This window comes from Vipera ursinii, assembly GCF_947247035.1.
Source record: "Vipera ursinii genome assembly, chromosome: 1".
NCBI lineage: Eukaryota > Metazoa > Chordata > Lepidosauria > Squamata > Viperidae > Vipera > Vipera ursinii.
In genome coordinates, this window is record NC_139512.1 from 319,232,045 (window position 1) to 319,250,202 (window position 18,158).

At 43.3% G+C, this 18,158-nt stretch overlaps 1 protein-coding gene across 1 annotated transcript in view; it reads left to right on the top strand.

Moving 5' to 3' along the window:
* Positions 1–1,432: 1,432 nt before the first annotated feature.
* The window catches only part of BUB1 (BUB1 mitotic checkpoint serine/threonine kinase), a gene marked incomplete at its 5' end in the record, with an annotated part of 45,968 nt that continues 29,242 nt past the window's right edge, over positions 1,433–18,158 (top strand). The window contains 4 exons of the mRNA XM_083350699.1: positions 1,433–1,482; positions 11,651–11,710; positions 15,861–16,005; positions 16,723–16,916. Of these exons, the coding sequence (XP_083206825.1) occupies positions 1,433–1,482; positions 11,651–11,710; positions 15,861–16,005; positions 16,723–16,916 (449 nt within the window). The remainder of the gene's footprint in view (positions 1,483–11,650; positions 11,711–15,860; positions 16,006–16,722; positions 16,917–18,158) is intronic.

Below are 18,158 nucleotides of genomic sequence, written 5' to 3' on the forward strand. Positions count from 1 at the left end.
TCAACAATGAGGCACCTCTCCCACAAAATTGCTATTACAGGTAGTCGTTGTTTTGTGATTGCCTCATTTAGCAACTATTCAGTTACAGTACTGGTGAAAAAAATTACTTTATGATCAGTCTTTATATTCCTGACCTTTACAGGTCTCTAAAACAAAGGAAAGCCAAGTCACGAAAGCATAGTCCCGTTTGCATTAAGAAACAATTTCAGTTAACCATTGAGTTGATGTGGTCCCAACTGTGGTCACTGAACAATTACTATCCGTATAATTGACTAAAAATGTAAGGTTATGTTGTAAAGTCCTTTGTTGACAGTAAATTCACCGAATGCAGTGAGACTCCCTTTGAACAAACAGGTAAAGCGTTGGAACACAAACTGTATACTGTATCTTTTGATGGATGTCATTCTGCAATAATAAATGTATTGGTTTTAAGCTTGAAACACCATAACATTTTCTTATTATTTTTATATTGCCTATTTATGGGCTGTTTTCCTCAGTGAGTGCCAGTCTGATGTAGTGGCTAAGGCATAAGACTAGAAATCAGGGTACTGAGTTCTAGTCCTACCTTAGATACAAAGCCAGCTGGGTGTCCTCTGACTAGTCAGTTTCTTTTAGCTCTAGGAAGGACAAAGTGGCAACCCACTTCTGAAAAACCTTGCCAAGAAAACTGCAGGGACTTAGCCAGGCCCTCTTCAAAGATTGAACATGAATGGGAAAAAAGTGCATTGCACAATGTCAGCAAGCATCTTATATTTAATACAAAGGATTGATTTTTTTTGCTGCTAATGGAAGAACTACTTCTAATTTTAAACAGGCTATTTCACCCAGAGGGTGAAGTTTTTTTTTTAATTTGTTAAGAAACAGGCATGGCATTTTACCTGTCTGTGTGTGTCTGTGTATAAAAAAAAATACTATTTGCTACTTTCTTCTGCAATAGTTTAATAAATTCAAATTTATTTAAGATAACATTAATGAAGCAATAGTAAAAAATACCAGGGGACCTTAGCAACAAAGAAATATCCCGTGGCATAGCTTAATAGCTAGAGTTCATTTAGTGCAAATCTGTAAGTAGTAATGACAAGGACGATGACTTTCTATATCCACATATAATTACGTTCACATAGGAACTAGGGAAAGAACTGGAAAAAGTGCAAGACTAAACACTTACATCTACACAAACGTGCGTACTGATGTAAACATTTGCAAAGATCAAACATCGATTGCAGAGTGGCACAGTTCCTTTTTTAACAGTGACCACCTTTTTTCCTGCTGTCTTACGAAGGTATTCGGAGCTTTTAATAAACGAAAGGCTCAAGCTGTCCTCCTGATTGGCTGCTCTTCCTGGGACAACGGCCAATCATAATAAGACTAGAGCGCCTGTGCGTCTGCGCGGGACGATTTGAATTTTTCTGAATGCTTCCTGTCAGTTACGATGGATGCCGTCCGCTCGGAGGCCACCATGGACCTCTCAATTCGCGCACGGTGAGTAACTGGAAGGGCGAAGCGAACTCGCCTCCCGCGGATTTTTGGCCGAATCTCTTCCATACTCGTTTCATACTCCTGCGACGGTCAGCCAGACTAGCAATATTTTGCTTCCCTAGTATTTTACGCAGACTCAAGAGGCGGGTTATAATTATGATGGCGGCGAGGGACTTATCTTTCTCATGGGAATTGCCCTGTGCAGGTTCAAACGTGCTGCTATTAAATGTAGCATGCAAGTGAAAGGAAGTACTGAAGCACAGGGGGGATATCAGCAATTTCATACCGTTCTTTGTTTCGGTATGATAAGCAGTGCTGGGAGAGCAACCCTGAACACATTTTTAGCTGAGGTACCAAGTTTTTGATCATCCCTGGGGATAGTAGTGCTTTGCTCTTAGTTGTGAGATAACTGGGGTTAGTTTATTTGGGGGAAAAGGAAGCCTGTAATAGTTTGGGTTTTGTTTACCTGGGCTTTGGCTTTTTTTTTCTTACTGTTGTCTGTAGTTTCTTTTCCTGCAGTGCACACACACCCAACATTATGGCATATAATAATTGTTTGCTTGTTAACATTATGTTAATATTGTCCTATTGAGCCAAAAGGTTATTTTAAGAAGTAATATGTAATTTCATTTCAATAGCAACCTTGACGATATAGTTGCTATTTGATTCTATATGGGAGGATTCTGATGTGGAAATAGATTTCACTAGTGGAAGTTGATTAATCAGCTTCTTTTTTCAACTCCCTCATTTGAGGTTTCTTTTTTTTTTTTGCTTTGGTCTTCATTACTTTCAAAGGAAGTGTACTGTTTTGTAGTCAGAAATATTTTAGGAAATCATAATTGGAGCTGGATGTCTGTTATTTATACATAATTATTATCATTGACCAGGATTGTGTCTTTTTCCGACTTTTGTATTTAACAGACTGCTATGCAGGGTTTCTTTAATACAGCAGTTATGATCTAAAACAAATTTAAGGGGCTGCAATCTTATATGTACTTCAAGTCAGCTGTGCACTGTGCAGCATATTGTACAGCATAGAAAGACTATTAGATTTTGGTTGGTACATTCTGACATTGGCCCTGATAATAAATGCAACATCCCACTCTACAGGAAATTTGTTTTAGAAGAGCTACTCACTGCAGATTAGCTAACTATCACTTTAGTTTCCTCTCTTTTTTAGAAGGGTGAAAATAATTAGGTTTAATTATTCTGTGAAAAGGCTTGGTGATGGAGACAACCTTAAGTTTACTTAAATTGTAAATAAATCTTATGAAACTAGTGGGGTATAGAGAAGGCTTTAAAAAGTGCTTTATGGAGACTACACTTAAATTTTCACATATGCAGCCATTCATCCTAAAACATGTTTTTCCTATCAGCAAAACTTTTACATGTATTTTATTACTTTTTAATTCATAATAAAAGGAAAAAGAAAACAAGCAGGTATAATCAATAAATGTTGTTAGTTGTGAAGTCGTGTCCGACCCATTGTAACCCTATGGACAACTTTCCTCCAGGCCTTCCTGTCCTCTACCATCTTCTGGAGTCCATTTAAGCTCACCCCTACTGCTTCAGTGATTCCATCCAGCCACCTCATTCTCTGTCGGCCCCTTCTATTGCCTTCAATCTTTCCCAGCATTAGGCTCTTCTCCAGCGAGTCCTTCCTTGTCATTAGGTGGCCAACGTATTTGAGTTTGAACTTCAGGATCTGGCCTTCTAAAGAGCAGTCAGGGTTGATCTCCTCTAGGACTGACCGGTTTGATCGCCTTGCAGTCCAAGGGACTCGCAGGAGTCTTCTTCAGCACCACAGTTCAAATGCTTCAATTCTTTGGCGCTCAGCCTTTCTTATGGTCCAACTTTCACAGCCATACAAGCCTTGACTATACGTACTTTTGTTGGCAGGGTGCTGTCTCTGCTTTTTAGTATGCTGTCTAGATTTTCCATAGCATTCCTCCCCAGGAGCAAGCGTCTTAATTTCTTTTTTTTATTTTATTTTATTAAAGAGTTTTACAAAAACAAAATTTTACAATATATCCCCAAATCCCTCCCACCCCAAACCCACCCACTTCCCCCCCACTTCCCAGAGCTAAATACAGGATTATAGTTACAATAATCATATTCTAAATAAAAATTATGCATAATATACAATTAACCAAATTCATAATGTGCTTTAACTCCCCTTTAACATAACTACAAACAAAGTACCAATAACAATATCCCACTAAAATCTACTCACAAGCTAAATGGAACTTTTTAGTCCCATATTTGTTCTAAATATAATTTATCCATCTCCTCCAAACTTAAATATATCTTTCCTGTGAATGATCTTTCAAATAAGCAGAAATCTTAGACATTTCTGCAAGATTCGAAACTTTAAACACCCATTCTTCTATAGTGGGCAAACTATCCTTCTTCCAATATTGTCCCACCAGTAACCGTGCTGCTGTTATCATGTTCAACATCAAGTTAGTTTCTTTAACATCACAATCTACAACAATACCCAATAAAAACAATTGCGGAGAAAACTTTATCTTTCTCTTAAAAATCTTTTGAATGTTCCACCAAATTTTGATCCAAAAAGCTTTTATATTTCTACAAGTCCACCACATGTGAAAATAGGTAGCTTCTAAACTACCACATCTCCAACATTTAGACTGTAAATTAGGATACATGTTGGACAACTTCTTGGGATCCAGATGCCATCTATAAAACATTTTATAAAAATTTTCTCTTAAATTTTGAGCCTGAGTAAATTTAACATTTCTAACCCAAATTATCTCCCAGGTGTCCAACGAAATTGGTTCCTGAATATTTTGTGACCACTTTATCATACAGTCTTTAACCAGTTCCGTTTCCGAATCCAATTCAATTAAAGCATTATATATCCTCTTTATATGCGCAAAATTTAATTCTCTAATTTGTTTTACTAAATTTTGATCTATAATTGTGATGCCAACCTTTTGATCTGACTTCCACCTAACTTTCAATTGGGTATATTGAAACCAAGAGTAACTTATGTTTTCTTGTCTTAACTCCTCTAATGATTTAAGTTGCCAATCAGTCCCTTGCAATCTAAGTAGTTCCTTATAAGAAACCATATCCATACTCACTCCCATAGGTACGCCCTCTATCGCGTGTCCAGGAATTCCCCAAATTGGTATTTTATAATTTAACTTATAATAATACTTTTTCCAGACACGCAATAAAGCACTTCTAAGAATATGGGATTTAAAAGCCCTGTCCACCTTCTTATCGTAAAGCAAATATGCATGCCATCCATATACCAAATCCCATCCCTCAAGATGAAGTATTCTCTTGTTAGTTAAATTAAGCCAATCACTAACCCACGTCAAGGCAACCGCATCATAATACAATTTCAAATTCGGCGCCTTGAGTCCCCCTCTTTCCCTGGCATCTTGTAAAATCTTAAATTTAACTCTTGGTTTTTTCCCCGCCCAAATAAATTTATTAATACTCTTCTGCCATTGATCAAGGTTGGCATCCTTTTTCAATATAGGTATCATTTGAAACAAAAAGAGAAACTTTGGTAGAACATTCATTTTAACAACTGCAATTCTTCCCAGTAATGATAATTGTAATTTTTTCCAATTATTTAAGTCCCTTTGTACCTTCGACTATAGTGTTTCATAATTATTCTTATACAATTTTACATTTGAGGCTGCAATATATACTCCTAAATATTTAATCTTCACTATTTCAAAACCTGTTAATTTAGATAACATATCCCTTTCACTCATAGATAAGTTCTTAAATAATAACTTAGTCTTATTACTATTCACCTTAAACCCAGAAACCTTACCATACTGAGTTATAATTTCCATCAAATCTATAACCAACTGTAACGGTTGGGATACTGTCACAACCAAGTCATCAGCAAAAGCTCTCAATCTATAATCATTCTGTTTTATTTTAATTCCCTTTATCATAGAGGACTCTCGATTTTTGATTAATAAAATCTCTAATGTTAAAACAAACAATAATGGTGATAGGGGGCAACTCTGTCTTGTACCTTTTTCAATTTTAAAGGTCTCTGTTAATCCCCCGTTAACTATAATTTGTGCAGTTTGTTGTTGATATATAACTTTAATAGCATGTAGAAAACCTTCTCCAAAATTCATCTCCTCAACAACTCTTAATAAAAATTGCCAATTCAATTGGTCAAAGGCTTTCTCTGCATCCAAAAATATCAATGCTGCGGGGACTTGGTTGTTCTTATCCAAGTATTCAAGCAGGTTAACAATTTGTCTTACATTATATTTCATATACCTCCCAGATATAAATCCTGATTGATCACTATGAATCATTTGTTTCAAAACTTGCATTAATCTATTGGCCAATACTTTAGCAAACATCTTATAATCTGTATTTAAAAGCGATATAGGTCTATAATTTTTAGGTTGAGTAAGGTCTTGATCCTCCTTTGGAATCAACGATACAAAAGCTGTCTTAATTTCTTGTCTGCAGTCCCTATCTGCCCAGGAAAATAAAATTTCTCATTACCTCTATTTCTTCCCCATCTATTTGCCAGGAATTGAGATGGCCAGATGCCATGATCTTGGTTTTCTTAATGTTGAGTTTCAAGCCAACTTTTGCACTCTCCTTATTCACCTGCAACAAGAGGCTCTTTAGTTCCTCTTCACTTTCTGCCATTAGAGTAGTATCATCTGCATATCTTAGGCTGTTGATATTTCCCCTGGCAATCTTAATTCCAACTTTTGATTTATCTAGCCCTGCGTTTCTCATGATGTGCTCTGCATATAAGTTAAATAGGTAGGGCGACAGAATATAGCCTTGCTGGACTCCTTTCCCAATTTTGAACCAATCAGTGGTTCCGTGTCCAGTTCTCACTGTTGCTTCTTGACCTGCATAAATCAATAAATATACGCATAAAAAAAGAAAAATAGAAATAATTAAAGCATAAAGAAAAGCACACACATACAAACACAAAGAAAGTTAATACTGTACATATAAAAATATATACAGAGGTGCAAAAACCTAACCCCCTCAAATCCTGGTGTCTTATTTTCAAATAGCTCTTAGTGTTTATTAGTTACTCACTCCCCTAAATAAAATTCATTCATTCAGTTATTTTATTGCTCAGGATTTTATATTCTTATTTGTTTTTAGCTGTTTATAGTTGCTTTGTAATTTTCTATTTTATATATCTTTATATTGTTCACTTTTAGTACTTAAGCCAGGGGTGTCAAACTCACATTTCATTGAGGGCCGTATCAGCATTGCAGTTGCCCTCAGGGGGCCGGGTGGGTATGGCCTGGGTGGGCGTGGCCTACTGGGTGGGCGTGGCTAGAGTGCGTGTGGCCTACTGGGTGGGCGTGGCCAGCTCTACATCGTTCGCATCAAGGGTGCCTATGGGGGCCTGGGCAGGAGTGGGACAGATCTGAGGGTCTCTGGCAGAAGGAGGGTCTCTGGGCCAGGGCCAAGGCAGTGGGGGCCGTTCCCTCACTGTTTCCAGGATGGCTTCGTGGGCCACATGAAACCACTTCGCGGGCCGGATCTGGCCCCCGGGCCTTGTGTTTGACATGTCTGACTTAAGCGATGTACTCACTCCACATTGGTCTTGCTGTATTGAAGTTTTAATTTTGTCTTATTTTTGTCCTGGACCACATAAATAAAGATTTGTTTTACTGTAGAGTTTTCCTGGGAGGAATGAGTGAAGAATGTCAGGAGTGTTGGGAAAATGTAATCCCAGCAAGGTCACCCAAAGTATGAAGGTCATTCCAGCTGCCTAGTTAAGGGAAGCAGGGACGTGGGGGAGATCCTAGAAGTGGATGATCATTTTGGTAGCAAGGGCAAAGGGGTCACCTCTTACTGCCTGGAAGAGAGATAAACCACTTTTATATTTTATCAAGAAAACCATATAGATAAGATAAAGTGATTGATGATGTACTGAATAATGGGCCTCTAACTTGGATCACTCTTGACATGTTACTGAGGTTCTTTTGGAATACTAATGGTGTTTATGATGCAGCTACATGAAAGCTTTTGAGGAGTTTAGTTCCTGATGTTGCCGTGTAGGAAGAGAAAATTGAAGCCACAAAGAAAGAATTACAATGGAGACATGAAATGCAAGAGGCATTAACTCAATACAGTGAAAGATGAGTCAACTACTAGTTAACATCTTAGACATCAGTGAACTGAAATGGATTTTCAAGCAGAATATCATAGTGTTTATCATTCAGGACATGAAAAAAAAGGAACGGTGATGCTTTTATAGTCAGGAAGGATATAGCAAGGACAATACTTGGGTGTGATTCTACAAGGTGATAGAACAGCTCAGTTATAATAGCAAAGTCGTGTCCAGGTGGAACATCATAAACTGTCAGAACAAAAGATGGAAATCACCAAGAAAAGAGAAGGCAAAGCCAATGGAGACAAAGATCTAGAAAGGAATTTAACAAAAGAATTAGAGCTTTTAGAAGACACAAGCAGTATTACAACAGCATCTGAAAAGACATCAGGGATGAAAACAGACATGGAAAAAATCAGAAAAGATTTCCAAATAATCTCTGAATTCTGAAGGAGGTTCCAACCTCAATTTGGTATGCTAAAGAATGCAACAGGCAGATAATCAGGAGTCTTGTAATACAAGGGTACCCAACGTCCTGGTCTGTGGAGTGCTACCGGTCCAGGGTCCATTGGGAACTGAGCTGCGTAAGCAGCGGGCGAGCATGCAAAGCTTTATTTGTGCATGTATGGGATTAGATTGTGTGTGGGAAACCATCCCCTCCCCACCACCACTGCCTTTGCCTGTCCACAGAGCCAGAAAGGTTGGGGACTGCTGTTGTTGCATCTTTTCCAATTATCCAATTTTGTTTAAAAATATAAGCTATTGTGAGTTGTATTTCACTTCAGCTAGGTCAGGGGTGTCAAACTCAATTTCATTGAGGGCCGCATCAGCATTGTGGTTGCCCTCAGGGGGCCGGGTGGGTATGGCCAGGGTGGGCGTGGCCTACTGGGTGGGCATGGCTAGAGTGCGTATGGCCTACTGGGTGGGCGTTGCCAGCTCTACATCGTTCGCATCAAGGGTGCCTATGGGGGCCTGGGTAGGAGTGGGACAGATCTGAGGGTCTCTGGCAGAAGGAGGGTCTCTGGGCCAGGGCCAAGGCAATGGGGGCTGTTTCCTCACTGTTTCCAGGATGGCTTCGCGGGCCGCATGAAACCACTTTGTGGGCCGGATCTGGCCCCCGGGCCTTGTGTTTGACATGTCTGAGCTAGGTTAAGGATTTAAACTGAGTCGAGGAGAAGGAAGAGGATAGGTGAAATTAAATTAAGAGTTTTTGGGTAAATCATAGCTCTGCGTTCACAGAAGAAAAATGATGCTTTTAAAGAAAAGAACACCATCCCTACTGTGAAACATGTAGGACATTTCATAAAGTTATGAGAGTTCTTTTTTGCCTCCTGCAATGGGTGCCTTGAATGTCTGCTGGCCATGACATGAGAGAAGCTCTTTCTGGTTGCAAGTCCTAGGCCCTCTAGCACAGAGGTCACCAACCTTTTGTGTGCCAGGGACCGGTTCCGTGGAGGGAGGTTTTTCCACGGACTAGAGTGTGTGTGTTTTTGTGTACTGCCTGCATCCCGTGGATTGGGGCTTTGCTTGTTTGAGCAGACCGGTTGCTGGCATGCTGCGGCTCGGTACTGGTCCAAGGACCGCGGGTTGGGGACCCCTGCTCTAGCACAATAATGAGTCAAAATATCTAAGGGAACCCAAGAATGATTAAAAGCAAAGAGCATTATTTTGTTTTCAAGTGGCCTGCTATGAGTTTAGATCTGAATCCAATGGAAGTACAGTGGAAAGAGCTGAAACCCTAGTTGAGAGAAGAACCCATTAAATCTAAAATTTCTGAAGCAGCTTGAACAAGAGCAGGACAAACTGCTAGTTGAGAAGAGTAGAATTCTTATGCAGAGCTACAGAAAGCTCTTATGATTGCAATATTTGATTCAAAACGATGAAATATTCAGGTAGGGTACCAACAATTAGGGTCATGCTAGTTTCATTTGCTTTATTATTTAGATAAATATATTGAATCATACTTCAAAAGCAAGGTATCTGCTCTATGGACTATGTGATGAAAATGGTGGATGCCATGTTCGCCCAGGTTCGTCTGGTGCGCTAGTTGCGACCCTATCTGGACCTGGATGCCTTGCGTACAGTCACCCATGCACTTGTGACCTCTCGTCTAGACTACTGCAATGCTCTTTACATGGGACTGCCCTTGAGAACCACTCGGAAGCTTCAGCTGGTACAGAGTGCAGCTGCATGGGTTCTTTTGGGGGTCTCCCGATACTCCCATATTACATCTCTGCTCCGTGAGCTGCACTGGCTTCCAGTTGCCTTCCGAGTGAAATTCAAGGTGCTGGTAATGACATACAAAGCCCTACATGGCATGGGTCCGGATTACCTACGGGAGCACCTACTGCCGGCGTCAACGTCCCTCCGTCCTGTACGTTCCCACAGAGAGGGCCTCCTCAGGGTACCTCCGGTCAGAGAATGTCGGCTGGTGACCTCCAGGGGGAGAGCATTCTCTGTGGGTGCACCAATCCTTTGGAACCGCTTACCAGCTGAACTCCGGATGGCCCCCGACCTTCGCTCCTTCCGGTGTGATCTAAAAACTTATCTATTCAAACAAGCCGGCCTGGCCTGATGGATTTGGGTTTTAAAATTATTTAACTAATGTATTCTTATTTTATTGCCCTGTACACCGCCCTGAGTCCTTCAGGAGAAGGGCGGTATATAAATCAAATAAATAAATAAATAAATAAATAAATAAATAAATAAATAAATAAATATTTGTGTTGAATTTTAGGCAAATTGGGATTGCTTAGGAAAAAGGGAAGGGGCACCAATACTTTTGGCCTCATCTGTATACAAGAGATAGCACTTGGTAGAATAGCAGTGAAGACCTTGGAAAAGATATTCAGATGCCATAAAGGCTAAATCATACAGTCAGTAGTTTCTCCTACAATGGGTCTACGGAAGCAAAAGTTGGAGTTCAAAATAGCAGGATAGAAATAGTATTGACAGTTCTGAAATTTTGTGTTGGAGAAAACACCATGGCTAGTCAAAACAACAAAACCAGAAACGGATCATAGAACAAAGCAATCCAGAGTTCTCACTCAAGAAACAAATGACCAAATTATCCTATTTTGGATGCATATATGAAAACCTATCTCTCTGAAGACGTCTATAATGTTGTAAAAGGTGAAAGGAAAGAGAAGCTGATCAACAGCGTGGTGGATGAACTCAGTTACAGTGATGATGCATGCACTTTTGGAAGACTTGAAGGACCAGGTTAAGGACAGATTGTCACTCAGAAATAACACTAATGTGATGGCAAATACTGATTCATGCTTCAACAGATTCCATGTTTTCAGGAGGTAATTCAGCAAGATTTTTACAGAGTTGCTTTTCATTTCTGAGTGTGATTTTTATTATTTTTATCTTGCATTTGTCAATATTTTTATATTTTTCTGATAGTAAACCGTCTTTGGATTCTGGTGGTATATTTTATGTATTTTTTTTTATTTTAATTCCATTTATATCCCGCCCTTCTCCGAAGACTCAGGGCGGCTTACAAGCTTAGCAGTAGCCTTCATTCTATGTATATGCCTGCTTATTAGGGCTTTCACACACACACCCAAGTGGCATTATTACAAAGTCAGCTTAATTGCCCCCAACAGTCTGGGTCCTCATTTTACCTACCTCGGAAGGATGGAAGGCTGAGTCAACCTTGAGCCTGGTGGGATGCGAACCTGCAATAATTGCAGGCATTAGCCCACTGCTCCACCAAGGCTCTTGTATTTATCGCGTGACACATTCAAATCACATTTTGATTAAATACATTTTAATCGAGATGTAATCTGGTGGTATATATACCGGTATCAGACAAATAAATAAAATGTCTTCAGCCTTAGGAATATTATAACAATGCCATCTTAAAAAAATAAAACTTATAGTCATCAGTTAGCAGGTTTCTCTTTCTCATTGACAGAATGAATAAGCATTATGGGGGCTGTAGTTCAGCATATCGGGAACCACATCTTACTGATTTTAGGGAAAGTTGTTTTTTTCTAATATTTTTAAACTTCTATACTGTAATTACAAAAGCTGATATGACATCGTTTTTTTTCACAGAATGTTTGAAGCTCATATACAGAACTACACTGGCAATGATCCACTTGATCCCTGGTACAGGTTGGTCTTTTCTTTGTCTTTACTCTTTAATAAAGGTGAGAGCTCTATGGGGTATGCTTCACCCAGAGTGGGTCCTGGACCACCCCCAGAAGCAGAATCACAAGCCCATCGTGAGAGGATGGGGAGTGGCCTGCTTCTGGGGTTCACCCAACCAAGTGGCAGTGGCTGGGTGACGGTCCAGATACCCACCTACCCGACTAGACCCTCCTTCTAATGCTCCACCCAGGGGACCGCCTTCACAATGCTCCCCAATGCACCCTATGTGTCTTCAATACTCTTGCATAGATCTACTCGCCCTCAGGAGTTCCCCCCTCTCCTGGGTTCGTCCTGCCTTCAATACATCAAACCTCGATGACGGGCCCGACCATTGGGCCTCTGAGAGATGGCCAGGCAGGGTCAGGGGCCTCCATCACAAGACCAACAAGAGGCCCCTGGTTAAGTTTCTTGTTAAGTTTTTTGTCGGGTTAGGGAGGGGGCGGGAAAAGAGTATGGCTGCTCGGGGAAGGCAGGCCTTCCGGGTACCATAACGCAGGCCAGGCCTACGACCATTCGCGATGGTGAGAAACGAGGACCAGTCGCCGACAATAACCAATGGCGTACTGACGAACATCCTATTCCCAGGATGGTGGGGAACGGCAGAAGGTGCACAAACAGAGGGCCGTATCGTTACCGGGAGTGTCATCTCCACTCTGTACAAGTGGTGAGACGCTCCGACCCTCTGTACTTCCCCGGAGGACCCGGGAGCGAAGGTGTGCAGCCTCCTATGCTAAGGCTGGTCTACCTGAATGCCAGGTCCATAGCTAACAAGGCACACCTTGTTCGTGACCTAGTGGAGAGCGAGCACGTGGACCTGGCTTGCATCATGGAAACCTGGCTGGGCCAAGAGGGTGGTGTCCCTCTGGTTGACCTCTGCCCGCCAGGTTTCCAGGTGCTGCACCAGCCTCGGACCCATGGGAGGGGCGGGGGAGTGGCAGTTATCATCAGGGAATCCCTTAGCCCGCGAGAGATCACCGTCCCTCAGATGGTCGGGTGTGAGTCTCTCCTACTGAGATACGGCCCGGGGGCGCAGTTGGGCCTGCTGCTGGCATACCTACCACCTAATCGTGCAGCGGCAGCCCTGCCCGAGCTACTCGATGTCCTCTCAGGGTTGGTGGTTGAATTCCCAAGACTCATGGTCTTGGGCGACTTTAACCTACCGTCCCTGGGAGGATCGTCCGATCTGGCTCGGGAGTTCATGGCTTCCATGGCGGCCATGGACCTGTCGCAAATAATTTCTGGACCGACTCATGAGAGAGGCCACACCCCAGACTTGGTGTTCTTGTTTGGACGGTGGTGTGATGATATCGGTGGGAGTGCCACGACTGTTATGCCCCTGTCATGGACCGATCATCACCTCGTGCGGCTAGACTTCCCCTTTGCCACCCCCCGCCGTGGGTGCGCGGTGCCAACCAGATGGTACCGCCCTAGGCGCCTAATGGACCCTGATAGGTTCCAGGCAGCGCTTGGGGACGCACATGCACTCCCTGCTCACAGCTCGGCGGATGCCTTAGTGGAAGCCTGGGAAAAGGCAGCCACGGAGGCTCTGGACCGAGTTGTACCCTTGCGGCCTCTGACCCGGCGCAGATCCCAGCGAGCCCCATGGTTCACCGCGGAGCTCCGGGAGATGAAGCGTCGGAGACGGGGCCTAGAGAGCCGTTGGAGATCCAGTCGATCCGAATCCGACCGATTGTGATTAAGAATCCTCACCAGGTCTTATCTCGCTGCGATAAGGGTGGCAAAATCCAACTACTTTTCCACCCTCATCGCGTCCGCAGATAATCGCCCGGCTGCCTTGTTCAGGGTGACTCGCTCCCTACTGAACCAAGAGGTGAGGGAGGAACCCTTGCAGGGTCGAGCCGAGGAATTCGGTCAATATCTGCTGGATAAAATTGCTCGGATCCGAACCGGCCTGGACTCCAACTGGGCTGAGCTGGAAGAACAAGGCATGGACAGTCTTGTCGACGTCATCTGGGAGGAATTTGATCCTGTGACTCCTAAGGAAGTGGACAGGATTATGAGGAGGTTGAGCTCCTCCACATGCTTACTGGACCCGTGCCCTTCCTGGCTGGCATATGCAGCTCGAGAGGGGACACGAGGCTGGTTCCTGGCGGTCATCTCCGCTTCTTTGAGTGAGGGTCACTTCCCCACCGCCTTGAAGGAGGCGGTGGTGAGACCTCTCCTCAAGAAGCCCACCTTGGACCCATCCTCATTGAATAACTTTCGTCCAGTCTCCAATCTTCGCTTCCTTGCGAAGGTTGTTGAAAGCGTGGTGGCGCACCAACTCCCTCAGATCCTGGATGAAGCGGTTTATCTAGACCCGTACCAATCGGGCTTCAGGCCGGGCTACAGCACGGAGACGGCATTGGTCGCTCTGATAAATGATCTCTGGAGAGCCCGGGACAGGGGCCATTCCTCTGTCCTAGTCTTATTAGACCTCTCGGCGGCTTTCGATACCATCGACCATGGTATCTTGCTGCGACGCCTCAGGGGACTGGGAGTGGGAGGCACGGTTCTGCGCTGGTTCTCCTCCTTTCTCCAGGGTCGCTCGCAGTCGGTGTTGGCAGGGGGACAGAGGTCGACCCCGAGGCCTCTCACTTGCGGAGTCCCTCAGGGGTCGGTCCTCTCGCCTCTCCTGTTCAACATCTACATGAAACCGCTGGGCGAGATCATTCGCAGCTTTGGAGTAGGGTACCATCAGTATGCTGATGACACCCAGCTTTTCATCTCAACTCCAAACAACATCAGTGATGCCCTCGACGTGATGTCCAGCTGCCTGAAAGCGGTCCGGGAATGGATGGGGAGGAACAGGCTTCAACTGAACCCAGACAAGACTGAATGGCTGTACGTACCGGCAAGCCAGGATACTCAGAACATCCCATCCCTTAACATCGGGGACAAGTTACTACCCCCTGTTGATAGGGCCCGCAACCTGGGTGTCCTCCTTGACTCGCAGCTCTCCCTGGAAGATCACATAGGAGCTGTGACCAAGGGGGCCTTCTCCCGGGTTCGACTAGTTCGCCAATTACGGCCTTATCTGGACCTGGATGCCTTACGTACAGTCACCCATGCTCTTGTGACCTCTCGCCTAGACTATTGTAACGCTCTCTACATGGGGCTGCCCTTGAGATCCACTCGGAAGCTTCAACTGGTGCAAAGTGCAGCGGCACGGACACTCTTGGGAGCCTCCCGATACTCCCATATCACACCTCTCCTCCGTGCGCTGCACTGGCTTCCGGTTGCCTTCCGTGTGAAGTTCAAGGTGCTAACAATGACATACAAAGCCCTACATGGCATGGGTCCGGACTACCTACGGGAGCACCTTCTGCCAATGTCAGCACCCCACCGTCCTGTGCGCTCCCACAGAGAGGGCCTCCTCAGGGTGCCACCGCTCAAGGAATGTCGGCTGGTGGCCCCCAGGGGGAGGGCATTCTCAGTGGGTGCGCCAGCCCTCTGGAACAGCTTACCAACCGAAATCCGGATGGCCCCCGACCTCCGCACCTTCCGACGCGAATTAAAAACTTACCTGTTCCAGCAGTCCGGCCTGGCCTGATAGCTCTAATTGGGGTCCCAGTTTGTATTTTACTATTGTTTTTTCACTATTGTTCATTCTGTATGCCCACCTTATTCTGTACACCGCCCCGAGTCCCTCGGGAGAAGGGCGGTTTATAAAAACAAATAAATAAATAAATAAATATAGATCCTTAAGGGACGCGGTGGCTCAGTGGGTTAGGACGCTGAGCTTGCCAATCAGAAGGTCGGCAGTTTGGCGGGTCAAATCCCGAGTGCCGCGTAACAGAGTGAGCGCCTGTTACTCGTCCCAGCTTCTGCCAACCTAGCAGTTTGAAAGCACGTAAAAATGCAAGTAGAAAAATAGGGACCACTCCGGTGGGAAGGTAACAGCGTTCCGTGCGCCTTTGGCGTCTAGTCATGCCGGCCACATGACCACAGAGACATCCTCGGAGAAGCGCTGGCTCTTCGGCTTTGAAACAGAGATGAGCACCGGCCCCTAGAGTTGGAAACGACTAGCACGCATGTGCGGGGGAACCTTTACCTTTACCTTTATAGATCCTTAAATTACTATAAGATACTAATTAACTCACTTTGGTTTTAGATATTTTCAGTGGGTAGAAGGAATGTCAGAAGCAGAAGGAAAGCAAAATTGCCTGTCATCTTTACTGGAGAGGCTTGTGAAAACATTTCTAAGTGATAAGAGGTATCGTCATGACATGAGGTTCATCGACTGCTGTGTCAAATTTGTAGGTATATAGGTTGCAAACAATATTCTTAAAACTTTACCAAATAGTGATGAATAAAGTAGTGGTATTGTTGATGTTAGAAGTAGATTTTTACAATTCTGGAATTAAGCTTTCTTAAACTTTCCGTTTTTGTTTTGATCATCTTTGGTGATCTCCACAAGTTTCTATTTTAGCTTATCAAGCTCATGCATTGTTTTTATACATCTTGGCTGCCTTCTCTTGTGTGAACTGAGATACAGGAGAATACTTATTTGACCATTTATGAAGACATTTTTTCCACCTCTATGTTAAATCAGGGACAAGTCCCATCCTATAAAAAATGTTTGTTTAGTAGGCAAGATAAAGCAGACAAGATCAGGGAGAGGCATAGGAACATGTTTCTTTCTCATTAAGAAAATTTCAGGAAATTCTAATTTAGTGGGATAGCTAAACATAATCAACATTACTGAATTTTCAATTTATTCTACTCCGAGTAGATGGACTGAAATCCATAGGACTACTTAGTCATGATTAAACTAAATTCTATTGAATTTGTGGAAGTAACTAATTCTGACTCTAAAGTCCAGTTATGAAAAATTACTTCATAACATTTATGGAATGGTATTTTGCAAACTGGTGACTATTTTTTCTTCTGTTTTATTACACGTGTTTACCATATTTGAGATAACCGCCTTAAAAAATAGTGTGCTAATGAGGTTGTCTTGTTTTTCCCCCTAGGCTGACTTCATTGATAATCCAAGCCAGTTTTTTAATTACATGTACAGCCAAGGAGTTGGTAACAAATCATCTATTCTGTATATTTCTTGGGCACAACAACTTGGACAAGGAAATGTACATCAGGCATGTGCTGTTATTCAGAGAGGTATCCAAAATGAAGCCCAGCCAATTGAGAAATTACATCAGCAGTTTCAGTACGTTTCTGTTGTATGGCCTGTGTTTGATAGCAATGACTATTTTATCTACAGGATCTAATCAAAGGATATTATGTCTTTTTAAAAAAACTGAGTTGCCATTACTTGCTTTAATTTTCTCCTGAGCTATGATTTCTTGCTCCATAAAATTGAAGGCAAAATGTAAGTGGTCCAGCAAGGAAACAGTGTGTTATAGCCAGCCAACAACACTGTCTTTGCTAAATCTATTTAGAACATATCTTAGAGATGTTAGCAAACATTATTGTCATGTAATTGTAGTTAGCTAGAGCCAGAGGCCTTTGAACTGTGGTGCTGGAGAAGACTCCTGCAAGTCCCTTGGACTGCAAGGCGATCAAACCAGTCAGTCCTAGAGGAGAGCAACCCTGACTGCTCTTTAGAAGGCCAGATCCTGAAGCTGAAACTCAAATACTTTGGCCACCTAATGAGAAGGAAGGACTCACTGGAGAAGAGCCTAATGCTGGGAAAGATTGAGGGCAAGAGAAGAAGGGGACAGAAAATGAGGTGGCTGGATGGAGTCACTGAAGCAGTAGGCATGAGCTTAAATGGACTCCAGAAGATGGTAGAGGACAGGAAGGCCTGGAGGAACATTGTCCATGGGGTCGCGATGGGTCGGACACGACTTCGCAACTAACAACAACAACAGTTTATTCATTCATTTATTTAAAATATTTAAAGAGCAGTGGCTCTGGGAGACAATGATTGAAAAGCACCATCATAACATATAGCCCTTGAAGGACAGGAAGGCCTGGAGGAACGTTATCCATGGGGTCGCGATGGGTCGGACACGACTTCGCAGCTAACAACAACAAGAGCCAGACAGACTTGTTAGCCATTATTATTTGGAGAAGTCCAAATTGGATGACACTATCTTAGATAAAATAGACTAGAAGAGGCTAGGGCATTTATTTTTATTTTTTTATTTTAATTCCATTTATATCCCGCCCTTCTCCGAAGACTCAGGGCGGCTTACAAGCTTAGCAGTAGCCTTCATTCTATGTATATACCTGCTTATTAGGGCTTTCATACACCCTCCAAGCGGCATTATTACAAAGTCAGCTTATTGCCCCCAACAATCTGGGTCCTCATTTTACCTACCTCGGAAGGATGGAAGGCTGAGTCAACCTTGAGCCTGGTGGGATGCGAACCTGCACTAACTGCAGGCAGCTGGTGTTACTTAAGGAGGCATTAGCCCACTGCTCCACCAAGGCTCCACCAAGGCTC